This window comes from Cardiocondyla obscurior, linkage group LG29 (genome assembly GCF_019399895.1).
Source record: "Cardiocondyla obscurior isolate alpha-2009 linkage group LG29, Cobs3.1, whole genome shotgun sequence".
In the NCBI taxonomy this organism is placed as follows: domain Eukaryota; kingdom Metazoa; phylum Arthropoda; class Insecta; order Hymenoptera; family Formicidae; genus Cardiocondyla; species Cardiocondyla obscurior.
The window spans coordinates 81,926-98,586 of record NC_091892.1 but is presented as its reverse complement, the minus strand read 5'-3'; the positions used below and the strand labels follow the sequence as shown (position 1 = coordinate 98,586).

The following is a 16,661-nucleotide window of genomic DNA, read 5'->3' as shown; positions in this document are numbered from 1 at the left end:
AACAGGCGGACCCACTCGTCCCCGATCGCCGGTGCCGTCGGATCGTATCCTTCGCTTAGGATCGCGTTGATCTCCGCTAGGATGTCTCGCTCCATGGCTGGTTCGACTGATAATGAGAGCGAGATCTGTCTCCGGATCTTCCTCGGCTTTACTTTGTTGTCGTCCTCGCTCGTTGTTTATTTCCCGGTCGTCGTCTCCTGTTGCCTCATCCTCCGGCCTCATCTTCAGATCCTTGACGTGTACATGTCGGTACCACTTCCCGCGCGGGCTCCGCAAGTCGACGATCACCGGCGAAATTACGCGACGTATCTCGAGCGGCCCAACGAATTTCGGCGCGAGTTTGGCGTTGAACGCCGCGGCTTTGTTCGATAACGGTCGGTCGCGCTTCCAAACAATATCGCCTATTGCCGGTTTCCATTCTCTCCGCCGGAGATTATAATACTTTTCTTGCCGCTGGAATGCGCGCGCGAGGTGTACGCGGACAAGTTCGTACGCCTCCTCGAGTTGTCGCTTCCGTTCGTTCGGTTTGACGGCGTGATTGCGCGGTTCGTCCGGTCGTCTCAATTCTCGTCCGTGTGTTAAAAATGCGGGCGTATACCCGGTGGCCTCGCTGGCGGCGGTATTAAATGCGAACTGGAGTTCGGGCAGATATTCGTCCCAAGTACGGTGTTTTTGCCGGACGTATTGGGCGATCATCGTTTTGATCGTTCGGTTCGCTCGTTCGACCGGATTGCACTGCGGCGCGTACGCGGGGGTTAGGCGGTGTTTTACTCCGAATTCTTTTAGCATTTCGGTTAAACGTTCAGCTTTAAATTGCGTCCCATTGTCAGATAGAATTTCCTCGGGACACCCATGTCGGAGAATAATTGCCTCCCTCAAATGCTTTTTGATTTCGTCCGCGGTCGCCTTACGCAGTGCGCGCATCTCCACCCATTTCGTGAACCGGTCCTGCATGTTGAGCAACCACGTATGCCCATTTCGCGAGCGCGGGAGCGGTCCTACTAAATCTATGGCTATCTGTTGGCCGGGATGGTCGATGGCCGTACTGTGCATAATGCCGGTCGGTTTGCTTTGCTCGGTTTTGTAGGCTAAACAGGTGGGACAGTTACGTACGTATCTCGCGATGTCGCGGAACATTCCGGGCCAGTAATATATCCGAGCGATCCGCGCAATGGTTTTCGCGATCCCGAGGTGGCCCGCGGTCGGCTCGTCGTGATACTTTCGCATCAACTCCGGTCGTTCTTCCGTCGGTACGCACTCTTTCCATTGTGCGTCGGTCGGCGTTTCGGTAAAATCGAGTTGATGCAAAAGGTGCCGATACAGCCGGCCTTCCGTGACCCGTAAATCCGGATTTTCGTGCGGTTGTTCGCATGCCCGTTGCCACATTTTCCGATGCCACGTGCATTTCGTGGGTCGGACGCTGTTTACGTGATATTGTCGCGAAAGCGCGTCGGCTACTCGGTTCAGCGCCCCTTTTCGGTATCGAATTTCGAAAGTGTATTGTTGCAATTCGAATGCCCATCGGCCGAGACGGCCCGTGGGCGATTCGAGTTTTTGCAACCACCGTAGTGACTGATGGTCGGTTACTACGGTGAATTCATATCCTTCTAGATATCCGCGCATTTTCCGGATTCCCCACAGGACTGCTAGACACTCAAGCTCGGTCGCGCTGTAATTTCGTTCTGCTTTACTAAGGGTGCGGCTCGCGTACGCAACGACGCGTTCCCCCTCGGCAAAATGTTGCGTTAACACTGCCCCGAGTCCGGCGTTGCTGGCGTCGGTCTGGAGCACGAATTTTCGCGTGAAGTCGGGGCAGGCTAATACCGGTGCCGCGGTCAGCGTTAATTTTAGTGAATTGAACGCGGCCTGCTTTTCTTCCCCCCAGTTCCATTTAACGTTTTTGCGTGTTAGCGCGGTTAATGGCGCGGCGACGGTTGCAAAATCCTGTACGAATCGCCGGTACCAGGATGCAACTCCTAAGAAACGTCGAACTTGACGGACGGTGCGCGGTTCCGGCCAGGTGGTTACTGCCGCGGTTTTCTCGGGGTCGGTACGAATTCCGTCGCGGTCTACGATGTGTCCCAGATATTTGAGGGAATCCACGCAGAATCGACATTTGTCGGGATTTAATTTTAACTTCGCGTTACGCAGGCGGCGGAATACTTCGGCGAGTATGCTTAGGTGATGTTCGAAATTCGGACTGCAGACGATAATATCGTCCAGGTAAACGAACACGTGCGGTTCGAGGGCGGGACCGAGGATTGTGTCTAGCAATTGTTGGAATGTCGCGGGCGCGGAGTGTAGCCCGAACGGCATGACGCGAAATTGCATCAAGCCGCGCCCTGGTACGGTGAAAGCGGTGACGGGTCGACTTTCCGGTGCTAGCGGTACCTGCCAATACCCGTTTTTAAGATCGAGCGTCGACAAATACTTTGCTCCGCGTAATTTATCTAACGTTGCTTGGATTTGTGGCAACGGGTATGCGTCGCGAGCCGTTACTTCGTTGACGCGGCGAAAATCTATGCAGAACCGGTGTTTGCCGTCTTTCTTTTTCACTAGCACGATCGGCGAGCTCCAACCGCTCTCGGAGGGCTCGATTACTCCGTCCGCGAGCATTTTCTCGACTTCGGTGTCGATGATATGCTGCATCGCGGGGTTCCGTGGTCGATAGCGTTGTTTGATCGGCGAGTCGGTTAGTACGCGTAAGCGATGTTCTAATTTGTCGGTCGGGCCTTGTACGCTCTCAAATTTTCGCATCTCGGTCTCTAAAAATGTTTTTAGTCGCGGTTCTTCTCCCCCCCCGGTCGGTGTCTCCCCCGTCGCGGTTTCGGTGGCGGTGACGTGCGGTGTTCGCGTGACGCATCGGTCTCGTTCGGGAGGCGGTGGGACGCTAAACGCGGCGCGGGCCCATATGTCCACCCCGATTAATACGGCGCTGTCGAGCGTTGGCAAAATTAGAAAGGTGTGCGTTAAATTTTTCCCCCCTATTACGATTGGCACGGCGATTTCCCCGGTGGTGTGGGTCGCCGAACCGTCGGCGAGCCGCACCTGACCGATCGACTCCCTGCAGGTTATTCCGTGCGCGTGTATTTGTTCGGCGGTATTTTCGTTGACGTACGATACCTCGGATCCGGTGTCGAACAACGCCTCATAAGTCTGCCCGAGGATCTCGACGGGCAGGTGCGGTCGCGGATTATACTTCATTACGGGGACCGGGGTGCGGCCGCTGTTTCCCCGGTCCGAGTCGCGTTTCCCGCCGGATGACACTCGCGTGTGAGCACCCCGTCTTTCCCGCACTGCGAGCAGAATTTTCGCGGGATTCGCTTGCAGTCGAAGCGTGTGTGGCCGCGCTGCTTGCATCGCCAGCAGCATTCGTTACGGTCGTAACTGGTGGCCAACGCCGCGGTTTGACGGGATGCGGCCGGACGCGGCTGACGGTCGAGGCTTTTTTCTATTTCGGCCACGCGACGCGCAAGTTCGGTCGGGCTACGGACCGTATCTCCGCAGATAAATGGACGTACGCGCGGGTCCATATTTTCGAGAAGAATTTCCATCTTCTCTTCCTCCGAATATCCCTCCGCCCGTCTCATGAGGGTCGCTATTTCGGTGGCGAACTTGCGGAACGTTTCGCCGGTCTTTTGTACGCGCGCGTCGATTTCCCGCTTCAGCTGGGCCCGATATCGGTAGGGTAGAAATTGTTCCCTAAACGCGGTGCGGAACGCGTCCCAGGTAACCCAATCTTGCCGGTTATTGCGGTACCACTCGAGGGCCTCCCCCCGCAATAATTCCGGCAGCCCGCGGAGCATATGTATCCCGTTGAAGCCATATACGGAGGTCAGCTCGTCGACGCGCTCGAGAAATCCCGCCGGATCCTTCCCGTCGAAATGGCATCCCCATTTCCGTATTTGGTTCATTATCTTGGCCGGATCGTCGGTGGGCGCGGTAATCTCGATTAGCGGAGTGGCCATCGTCGCGTGCGACGGCCCGGGCCGTGGTAAAAAATACGTGTCGGGATTCTCGCGGACGTATTCGCTGAGGCGTTGTCGTAAATCGTCGATTGTACCGGTCGCGGATACCTGCAGTTCCTCCAGTTCGGCAATTAAGTCGGCTTTGGTTAATTTATATATCCACTCTCGTGGCATTCTCCGTTACGGACTAGTGACTTAAAGTCCCTGTTCGGGCGCCATGAAACGACCGTAATTCCTGGCCGCGAATATCTTGCAAGCGAGAGTGCCCGGACGTGCTCGCCGGGCGGACAGGATTCGCGAGTGAATTGATAGGTCCGAGAATGCACGAGACGTGGTCTTTATGTAACAATTAATTGAGACTTTATTCAATTAATATAGTAGAATACATTAAGCCAATTATGACGAACGCGTGCTTGAGACGTCGCCGGACGAACACGAATTTAACAATAGATTCACGATGACGCGGTAATTGGCGCGTGTATGCGCTTGATCGGTACGGTGGTAATCGATACGCGGATCTACGACGGGCGGGCCGTTACAGGTTTTCGGCAGCCGCCTAGATAACGCCCTAATCGGAGCGCGGGGTTAGCGGCGCGAGTATGTCCCCGAGTCGCGGGCCTGGGCGGGGCCTGATCTATGCACGCGGCGCGAGACGCGGTGATCGACTTAACGCTTAGATCGCGGCGCGAACGCGGTATTCGGACAGCGGGGAGGATGGAGCACCTTTTCGGTGTTGCAGTAGCCGAGAGTACTCGGCCGAGGCGGAGATCTCTCCACCCCGGTTTTGTGCAACGGTGCGAATGGATATTGTCGCCTAGGCAAGATGACTGTCGACCCGGGATCGAGATCGCTCGAAGGAGGCGAAGTGCGCTTCACCCCACGAGCCGGTCGTATCAGTCTAAGTTGCGTTCGGCAGGAAGATTCCTCTGCGGTGCAAGCGTCAGGAGTTCCTGACCGAGACGGAGTTCGCTCCACCCCGTTGGTTTGCTCGCTCCAGGAGTCGGTTCGGTTCGGATGTTCGCTGCGAAGCGAACGGCACGAGAACGGTGCGCGACTTCCCCGAGTTCGGCTTTTTATATCGCACAAGGCTATATTCGGGGGTATCCTTGTTCGTGGCGCCGGCCGCGGTATTCCGCGGTACCGTGCGCGTCGCGCTCGCTCGGATGAGTTCGGGGCCGCTCGGATACGCTCGTTCCGCGGGACTTGGCGCGTTCCGCGGTACTCGTTATAATTACGTATTTCGATGATCGGTTTCTTCGGGAGCCCCCCGCGCTCCCTTGCCTGGCCGAGAGGATGGTCGTCTCGCCTGTTCTTCACTGGGGACGATGCTCCTTCCGGGGGCATCGTTACAACTTCTAATTCAATAACGATCTTGTAAATGTAATAAAGTTTTTCTTTGTACATTTTCTTGTTTTACCAAAAATAATTATTACATTCGTTACTACCACATCTATGACTTATTGCTGTTTTTTACGTTGCATTAAATCATATTTTTATTGTGATTTTAATTTTTTTCTATTTTACGCATTGACATTGAAGACAATTTTTCGCATTCTCGAATGTTTCTGCTTATATGTATAACCGCTTTAGAATTCTGCTCGAATAAAAATGATTATGTATTATTGGCAAACTTTCGATAACTTTGCTTTATTTTTAAAAAAAATTATTTTTAACGTAATATTTTCCGCAATGTACTTAAAAACTTATATTTTATTTCAGAAAATTTCTAGTATCATATCACGAATGAGAAGGTACGTTGTGCATAATAAATTTCTACCACGTGTAGTTAACTTACACAAAACAAACTTTGGCATATTAATTAAATTGATCGCGTCATTTAGAAGAAGGGTATATCACAAAAAATAATTAATCTTAGTAACAAGTATTCCAAAACTGGTCAACAGAAAGAAACAACCAATGAGAACACCAAAGAATTACAGATGCACTTATCGCGACCAATATGCAGTTATACAAGCAGCCAAAGGACACGGCGAACAGTCGAACATACAGCCAATCGGATCGCGTTATTTCTTAACCAATTACGGGAGGTTATTCCTATCGCACCACCTATATCAAACGAGGTCTGGAGTCTCTCTGGCATTCTTTCTCGACCAGTCACTCTGAGAGGTCAAACGCGATGGAAGCTTTCAGCTGGATTATGACATACGTCGACGGCATCGAAAATATGCTGGATATGATTAAACGTTTGCCCGTCGAAGTTGCTGGTATGATATTTGCATTGTTGGATAGCAAAACTCTTGGGATTATTTCCAGGGTCAGCAAGACATGGAGGGCGAGATCCGAATACGAGCGAAAACGGAGACGTCAGTTGCAGCTTACTAAGACCAGGAGGCAACTTTACAGGTCCAACGGTGGTGAGGTTTTTGAAAGTAAAACGTTTGTCGTGAATGGACAAAACGGTAGTGTTAGCAGAGAAAAACCGGAATGGACTCGCCGACATACAAAAACACAAACCGGGAACAAGAAACGCAATAAATCAAAAACGAATAATCTAAGTAAGATTAGTCTTCGAATATAACATTAAAGAATAAAATATTAAAATATTTCGCACTTTTCTTAACATTATTATGTACTTCTAATTCAATAACGATCTTGTAAATGTAATAAAGTTTTTCTTTGTACATTTTCTTGTTTTACCAAAAATAATTATTACATTCGTTACTACCACATCTATGACTTATTGCTGTTTTTACGTTGCATTAAATCTTATTTTTATTGTGATTTTAATTTTTTTCTATTTTACGCATTGACATTGAAGACAATTTTTCGCATTCTCGAATGTTTCTGCTTATATGTATAACCGCTTTAGAATTCTGCTCGAATAAAAATGATTATGTATTATTGGCAAACTTTCGATAACTTTGCTTTATTTTTCAAAAAAAATTATTTTTAACGTAATATTTTCCGCAATGTACTTAAAAACTTATATTTTATTTCAGAAAATTTCTAGTATCATATCTCGAATGAGAAGGTACGTTGTGCATAATAAATTTCTACCACGTGTAGTTAACTTACACAAAACAAACTTTGGCATATTAATTAAATTGATCGCGTCATTTAGAAGAAGGGTATATCACAAAAAATAATTAATCTTAGTAACAAGTATTCCAAAACTGGTCAACAGAAAGAAACAACCAATGAGAACACCAAAGAATTACAGATGCACTTATCGCGACCAATATGCAGTTATACAAGCAGCCAAAGGACACGGCGAACAGTCGAACATACAGCCAATCGGATCGCGTTATTTCTTAACCAATTACGGGAGGTTATTCCTATCGCACCACCTATATCAAACGAGGTCTGGAGTCTCTCTGGCATTCTTTCTCGACCAGTCACTCTGAGAGGTCAAACGCGATGGAAGCTTTCAGCTGGATTATGACATACGTCGGCGGCATCGAAAATATGCTGGATATGATTAAACGTTTGCCCGTCGAAGTTGCTGGTATGATATTTGCATTGTTGGATAGCAAAACTCTTGGGATTATTTCCAGGGTCAGCAAGACATGGAGGGCGAGATCCGAATACGAGCGAAAACGGAGACGTCAGTTGCAGCTTACTAAGATCAGGATGCAACTTTACAGGTCCAACGGTGGTGAGGTTTTTGAAAGTAAAACGTTTGTCGTGAATGGACAGAACGGTAGTGTTAGCAGAGAAAAACCGGAATGGACTCGCCGACATACAAAAACACAAACCGGGAACAAGAAACGCAATAAATCAAAAACGAATAATCTAAGTAAGATTAGTCTTCGAATATAACATTAAAGAATAAAATATTAAAATATTTCGCACTTTTCTTAACATTATTATGTACTTCTAATTCAATAACGATCTTGTAAATGTAATAAAGTTTTTCTTTGTACATTTTCTTGTTTTACCAAAAATAATTATTACATTCGTTACTACCACATCTATGACTTATTGCTGTTTTTTACGTTGCATTAAATCTTATTTTTATTGTGATTTTAATTTTTTTCTATTTTACGCATTGACATTGAAGACAATTTTTCGCATTCTCGAATGTTTCTGCTTATATGTATAACCGCTTTAGAATTCTGCTCGAATAAAAATGATTATGTATTATTGGCAAACTTTCGATAACTTTGCTTTATTTTTCAAAAAAAATTATTTTTAACGTAATATTTTCCGCAATGTACTTAAAAACTTATATTTTATTTCAGAAAATTTCTAGTATCATATCTCGAATGAGAAGGTACGTTGTGCATAATAAATTTCTACCACGTGTAGTTAACTTACACAAAACAAACTTTGGCATATTAATTAAATTGATCGCGTCATTTAGAAGAAGGGTATATCACAGAAAATAATTAATCTTAGTAACAAGTATTCCAAAACTGGTCAACAGAAAGAAACAACCAATGAGAACACCAAAGAATTACAGATGCACTTATCGCGACCAATATGCAGTTATACAAGCAGCCAAAGGACACGACGAACAGTCGAACATACAGCCAATCGGATCGCGTTATTTCTTAGCGCGCGAAAAGCATTCTCGACAAACTTTTTAAGTAAAATCAAGACTCTTCCAAAAAAAGACTCCTCCAAAATCAATATTTTCTCAAACAAAGATTTCCCAAAAAAACCCCCCTAAAAAACTCCGAAAACCAAAACTTCTCTCAAAAAAAGACTTCTCCAAAAAAATAATTTTCAAAAAAACTCCTACAAAAAGACTACAAAAAAAAGACTCCTCCAAAATAGAACATAAAATGTGTACATTAATATCAAATACTCTCTATAAAAATAATGAGATCAAATAATTGCGCCAAGAACCTAAAGAAACTAGAAAATTATATTTAAGCAAAATCAAGACTCCCCCAAAAAAGACTTTCATCAATCAATATCAAATATTCTTTATAAAAATAATGAGATCAAATAATAGCGCCAAGAACCTAAAAGAGCTAGAATATTTTAAACGTTATAAACCCATGTAGAACCGTACACACGTAGACCTAGGTTTGCCCCGATAATAAAACGTTAACATTACAAACCCATGTGGAACAGTACAAACGTAGATCTAGGTTCGCCTCGATATGATATAACATGGTAATGTAAAGAAAGAAAATTATATTTAAGCAAAATCAAGACTCCCCCAAAAAAAGACTTTCATCAATCAATATCAAATATTCTTTATAAAAATAATGAGATCAAATAATAGCGCCAAGAACCTGAAGGAGCTAGAAAATTTTAGAAATTACAAACCCATGTGAAACCGTAAAACGTAGACCTAGGTTCGCCCCGATGGTAAAACGTAATTAACATTATAAACCCATGTGGAACCGTAAAAATGTAGATCTAGGTTCGCCTCGATATGATATAACATGGTAATGTAAAGAAAGAAAATTATATTTAAGCAAAATCAAGACTCCCCCAAAAAAAGACTTTCATCAATCAATATCAAATATTCTTTATAAAAATAATGAGATCAAATAATAGCGCCAAGAACCTGAAGGAGCTAGAAAATTTTAGAAATTACAAACCCATGTGAAACCGTAAAACGTAGACCTAGGTTCGCCCCGATGATAAAACGTAATTAACATTATAAACCCATGTGGAACCGTAAAACGTAAACCTAGGTTCGCCCCGATATGATATAACATGGTAAAATGTAAAGAAAAAAAACTTGGCGCTGCGAAACCAAATCTTTAAAATCGAAAAAACAAAAAAATAAAATTTGGCTCTATGAAACCAAATCTTTAAAATAAAAAAAAAATATTGAATAGAAAATGTAAAAAAAAATAATAAAAGTAAAGAATTTTAATAAAAATATTAAAATTCAGCAATGCAACAAATTTTTTACCTCCTTAAAAAAAAGATGGAAAGAGGGTGAGGGAGAAAAAACAAGAAGGGTGATGACATAAAAAATATGTTTAATATAAAATAAAAATATATTGAAAATGCGCAATGCAGCAAATTTTTTGCCGTCCCACTTTTACAGACTGCGGACTGTCGGATGTATTATAAATCTTAATATACATCCGGTGTGGTTACAAAAATCTGATGCATAGCACATCGTAAAAAGCAAAAAATTATAATTTGAAATTTTAAAGAATGTTTTTTTCGATTTTAAAGATTTGGTTTTGCAGCGCCAAGTTTTTTTTTTCTTTACATTTTACCATGTTATATCATATCGGGGCGAACCTAGGTTTACGTTTTACGGTTCCACATGGGTTTATAATGTTAATTACGTTTTATCATCGGGGCGAACCTAGGTCTACGTTTTACGGTTTCACATGGGTTTGTAATTTCTAAAATTTTCTAGCTCCTTCAGGTTCTTGGCGCTATTATTTGATCTCATTATTTTTATAAAGAATATTTGATATTGATTGATGAAAGTCTTTTTTTGGGGGAGTCTTGATTTTGCTTAAATATAATTTTCTTTCTTTACATTACCATGTTATATCATATCGAGGCGAACCTAGATCTACGTTTTTACGGTTCCACATGGGTTTATAATGTTAATTACGTTTTATCATCGGGGCGAACCTAGGTCTACGTTTTACGGTTTCACATGGGTTTGTAATTTCTAAAATTTTCTAGCTCCTTTAGGTTCTTGGCGCTATTATTTGATCTCATTATTTTTATAAAGAATATTTGATATTGATTGATGAAAGTCTTTTTTTGGGGAGTCTTGATTTTGCTTAAATATAATTTTCTTTCTTTACATTACCATGTTATATCATATCGAGGCGAACCTAGATCTACGTTTGTACTGTTCCACATGGGTTTGTAATGTTAACGTTTTATTATCGGGGCAAACCTAGGTCTACGTGTGTACGGTTCTACATGGGTTTATAACGTTTAAAATTTTCTAGCTCCTTTAGGTTCTTGGCGCTATTATTTGATCTCATTATTTTTATAAAGAATATTTGATATTGATTGATGAAAGTCTTTTTTGGGGGAGTCTTGATTTTGCTTAAATATAATTTTCTAGTTTCTTTAGGTTCTTGGCGCAATTATTTGATCTCATTATTTTTATAGAGAGTATTTGATATTAATGTACACATTTTATGTTCTATTTTGGAGGAGTCTTTTTTGTAGTCTTTTTGTAGGAGTTTTTGAGAATTATTTTTTGGAGAAGTCTTTTTTGAGAGGAGTTTTGGTTTTCGGAGTTTTTTTTAGGGGGGTTTTTTGGGAAATCTTTGTTTGAGGGAATCTTGATTTTGGAGGAGTCTTTTTTTGGAAGAGTCTTGATTTTACTTAAAAAGTTTGTCGAGAATGCTTTTCGCGCGCTTATACTTGGCGCTTTTTTATACCTTTTTTTAAAAAGGTAATTTTGGGAGATTTCATTCATTTTGTAGTTTATAATCAACAATATTAATGTACACATTTTACGTTCTATTTTGTTAAAATTTTTTTAGTCATTTTGTAGTTTTTGTGGATTTTTGGGGGAAAATTTTTTTTGGAGAAATTATTTTTGGGAGTATTATTTTTGGTTAAAATACACATTCTGTTTTATTTTGGGAAGAGTAATGTTGAGGGGTTATATCAATAGAGACACGTTAGTATTTTGCGTTTTACATATAACATGCAGCAAAACTAACCATGTTATTACACTACATGTCATTTATTCTTAGCTATCTTGAGATTTTCGGATTTTAACAACAATCCAACCAATCGCTTTCTAAATAGGTTCCGTTTAAAGCTTGTATATTATTGATTGATTTTTTTCAAGAAAATTTTTGACATATATAATAGAATGGGCCCCATCCAACGCCCATTCTCGTGAGACGCACCAAATTAATACTTTTCGTCTCTCCGTTGCAATGTTACATTTAACACCTCTAACGTTTTTATAAAAATATTGGTCTCAGGCGCACAGCAGCCTTTTGTCGGCGCACAGCAGCCTTCTGTCTGCGCACAGCAACCAATATTTAAAACCAACGCCCATTTTTGTGAGACGCACTAAATTAATACTTTTCGTCTCTCCGTTGCAATGTTACATTTGAGACCTGTAACGTTTTTATAAAAATAATGGTCTCAGGCGCTCAGCAACCTTTTGTCGGCGCACAGCAGCCTTCTATCTGCGTACAGTAACCAATATTTTAATTATTTCGCAAAATTTCCTATTCAAAGATATTAATATTTTCTCATTCCATCATTGTTATTAATCATTACGCAAGGTTTCTTATTCAGAGCTATTGAGATTCTTTTTTTTTTGCAAAATTTTCATAAATGTCTAAACTAACTATCAATCAGATTTTATTTTATTTTTTTTTAATTTAATAACTTATTGGTCCATGCTTGCAATTTGTTAAATAAATTTATTTTTTATCAATTTTTTGTAAAAAAAGTATATAAAGATCTTTAGCACCTCTGGGCCATTGTCTTTTTTTAATTCGCTCATTATCTATTTCAATCCAACTATTAGATTGTCTACAAATACTTCTATAATTTCCTTCTTCAATACTTGAACCAAAATGAAATATAGCATTCATAACTTTATATGATTTTTCAGCTATTAATACTGTAGCCGTTGGAATCTGAGATATATTACATCTACGTTTTGCTTTTACGATTTATCGTTTTTAACGAAAATATTGCAAAATGAATAATAATTATATCTTTTGTCAACGTTAATTCTTTTTTAAACAATACACTATTTCCTGTACAATTATCACAAAATCCGTTATCAGTTTGATACCAATGAGAGTATGTAACATTAAATAAATCTTGTAGATTATAGCTCTGTTTGTTAAAATTAATAATAGGTATCGAAATAAATAAATTATTAGAACTAATTGTTTTTGTATATTGACACGTAACACATCGAATAGTAGAAGTTATTTCATGCTCTACTGACTCTCTTATACACTCGTACCTTGTACACAAAGTTGTTAAAAACTTGATTCCATCTAGTTTTATATTCATCGAAAACGATTCTCCTAAATCTTGTCGAACATCATATGTATTTAAATTACTCATTCCATATTCATACCTATGCATTAACATACGTAGAATATTTGATTTATCACAATTAAGCAGTTGCTTTCTAATAGGACTTAAATGAAATAGACATTGTATAACCGTATTAGCGTAACATACAACATTTTCTGTATTTTCAAAACCACGTAAAACCCAAGTGGTATTTATTTGTAACATTTGATTTTGCTGACCATTCTCTTGAACGGCTTCGACTAGTTTAGATTGTATCCATAGAATATCTTTCACTTTGATACGACGTTCCTTTTGCATAGTAATTATTTCTGCCTCTGGTTTGTACTTATATTTTAGTCGATTGTACTCGTCAATAGCTTTTTCGTCAGCTGTCACTTTGGAAGGATCAAAGTTAATCAAATGCAATCCTTCCACAGTTGTTACTCGAGACAATGCAACGTAAGATTGACCACAATTAAATATAGAATTGCCTATATCAATAACAGCAGTCTGTAAACTCAATCCTTGACTTTTATGAATAGTTATTCCATAACTCAGACACAGTGGAAATTGTTTTCTTACAACAAATGCTTTATCCACCACTTCAAATTTAACGTTTACTCTTTCTATCAAATATTCTAATCCTGAAGGTAAAAGCAATTTAATTTTTTCCACACAATCAGTAGATATATCTCGTACAACTGAAACTACTGTAGCTATTGTAACGTTCACCAGATCCAAAGTAGCATCGATATTACGCCTTATCATAACTTTTGCTCCAATTTTAATTACAATTTCTTTTGAAAGTCCAGCAGTTTTAGAATTATCATCGTCATTATTCGATAATACTTTTAATACTTTTTTTTTTAATATGAAGTACAGTCAATTGTATCTTCAGCAATTAGTAATATCTCTTTTGAATCAATGCGACTTAACATAGCTGTATTGAGAGCGTCACACATATGACGTGCAGGTAGTAGACAAACAGCGTCCGATGAACAATTATTAATAAAATCGTATAATTCCTTTAATCTGGATTCCAAAGAATCACCTTTAAAAATTATTTTTCTATTTTCAAGTACGACACGATCAGTCGTTGTCAATGTACCAATACGAATTCTCGACAACAATTGCCTATATGTATCGTCTTCTCGCTGACGCATATTAATCGTCAATTCATCGTAATGAAATAACGTAGACCACAAATTAATAGCAGTTAAAGAACCAATGCATTTGTTAATTTTATCATTTGATAATTGCGCAAAAATACAATCTTCACGTACAGGAGACAATTGAAGAAAATCGCCAAATAAAAAAATGTGTTTTTTACCGAACCAACCATCTTCAACGTCATTTGTATCAAATATTTCTGTCAATCGAAAATGTATATACATTAAAACCAAATTTGATATCATTGACACTTCATCAATTACAAAGAGAACAACTTCTTTAAGTTCAGTTCGTAAAACTTTTAAAACATGATTAGACAATGGTTTATACTTTGAAGTCTGACCATGTTCAACAGGTAATTGAAGTAATCTGTGAACAGTCAAACCATCAATGTTAAACGCTGCTATACCAGTAGGTGCTGCTAAAGCGGTATCTTTGTTGAGATTATGTTTAATCCAACATTTAATCGTTTTAATTAAAAAACTTTTTCCAGTTCCACCTTCTCCACTAACATATAAACGTAATATCGAATCTTTCGACCTTACCGTATCAATGACTCTATCAAATACTCTTAGTTGATCCGCATTTAATTTTGCTATCATTTCTGAAACATCGATATTATCTATTTTCTCACCAAGATCTCTAAAATCTTGCATCGCTTTACCAGCTTCTATATTTTGAATACCAATCGGATTATCAGGATCATCCTGAGACACATTCTTTTGTTGTAATTCTTCATCAACTTGCTGAACCAACTGTTTTGCATTTTCAAATGCTTTTTGCAATTCTTGTACTTTTTCATGATATTGCAATGCCTCTGTAAGATGTAATTTTGCTTTTTCAAATGCTTCTGCATAAGTGTCACAATTATCTTTAAGATCGTCTAAATTTCGCCATGGTTTAAACATAAGCAGTAAAGAAAAGAAGTAATCTTCGGGCTGTGTTTCAACATTGTATTTATAGTGATTAATAAGACATGCACATCGTCGTCGTTTAAGAAAATGTTTACTATCTATTTTATAATATTCAATTAAATTATTCTTTGGCTCCGTTGTCGTGACATCATACCACTTTGCGAACTCGTAAAGAGACACTGATTCCAATTTTTCCACTCTATTTGGATAATAATCATCTACTAAAGCCGGACAAAATAAATCTGTGGATTCTTCATCTAGAGCTTCAATCTCTTTACGATTTTTTAATTTTTTCTGTCGTATACGATTAACGTTCAACTATTTAATAGTTGTATTACGATCAGTTCCATATAAAGGAATACTTATTAATGTATCTGCAGCTTCAAGAGCTCCACATTCCATATTAGTTATAGATCGTAAACCATAATTCCAGAGAACACTGGCCAATGATTTATTTTTATTATTTTTAAAACTCTCAAGATCGAAGTCTGATAACTTACTTTTACCCGCTTTATTTACATACTTAGTAACATACCATGTAAGCAAGGTCGACTTTTCACCAATAAATTGTATATCCATATTTCCTTCCCATGCAGTAAGAAGCACGGGATTATAATCATTAATATCAACTTCATCTTCTGTTCTAGGAAGATCATACAATCTACTTTTATGTTTCAATTGCTTTCTACCTGCTATTGCAGTTGCTACATCTCTCATATACAATGTTTCAGTAACAGGTCGTGGAAATCCAAAACGACACCTACGAATAACTTTTCGTCCTACTTTTTTCGATCGTAAACAATAATCATTATGTCTGTGTCGTTGATGTTTATCAACACGACCGTACAATAATGGTGCAATATTTTTATCTGGCTTTTTGCAGCTAATGTATTGCGAAATAAATTTTAAAACTTCTTCTACAGAAGATTCTCCAAAAATTGGTGGATTTTTTATCCAAATTAATAAATGAAAATGTTGTATGCCTCTACTTTGATATTCTCGTCGCCAAAAATAGTGCGTTACTTCTCCGATCGGAAAATCTTTCGAACAAATAAAATCTATCATCGCTCGAAATTTATTATCAAGAAATCTCGACGTTGATACAGGATCTTTAGCAACAAGTACACTAGTACTCAACGAAGAATCTTGCCATCCATTAACTTCACGAATATATTCACCTAAATCGTCCCATAACCATTCACTAGGACTTAACGTTAAGAACCATGTTGCAGGTCCGTAGTGTCGAGCCATACAATCTAAATCGCTTCTTGGTCGACGCCAATATTGCTCTGTATTTCGAAGTACGGAAAATATAGTATTTAAATTGGACTCCAACAGTTCTTTCGACATAGCTTCTAAATATTCCGCAGCCGTATAACGGCTTCGTGGATCAATTATATTCATTTTATGATAAATTCCACGACTTAACTGACGAATATTTGCTCTATTTAACAAATAAAATAAGTATTGTTGATTCAGTCTAAATTGTGGATGCTTAGACATCAAACGACATTTAATAAATTCATGTTCTTCAAGTTTGTTTGGTCTTTTTTCATCATATTGTCCATTTTTACCGAATGGATATAAATCTGGAAAACACATCAAATCCAAATTCTTTTCACGATTATCCAAAGGTACATCTTGAATTTTTAACATTTGATACAAAGCAGTTGCAGTTTTATTTTCTTTTTTT

The 16,661-nt window shown here is 39.6% G+C and overlaps 1 protein-coding gene across 1 annotated transcript; it reads right to left on the bottom strand.

The window, feature by feature from the left end:
- Positions 1-12,271: 12,271 nt before the first annotated feature.
- LOC139112479 (uncharacterized) lies at positions 12,272-16,318 on the bottom strand. The gene is made up of 6 exons (XM_070673525.1): positions 16,119-16,318; positions 15,504-15,851; positions 15,307-15,407; positions 13,993-15,240; positions 12,829-13,741; positions 12,272-12,506 (listed from the first exon to the last, which is right to left on the bottom strand). The coding sequence occupies exons 1-6, from the start codon at positions 16,316-16,318 to the stop codon at positions 12,272-12,274; spliced, it is 3,045 nt and encodes a 1,014-aa protein (XP_070529626.1).
- Positions 16,319-16,661: the final 343 nt, after the last annotated feature.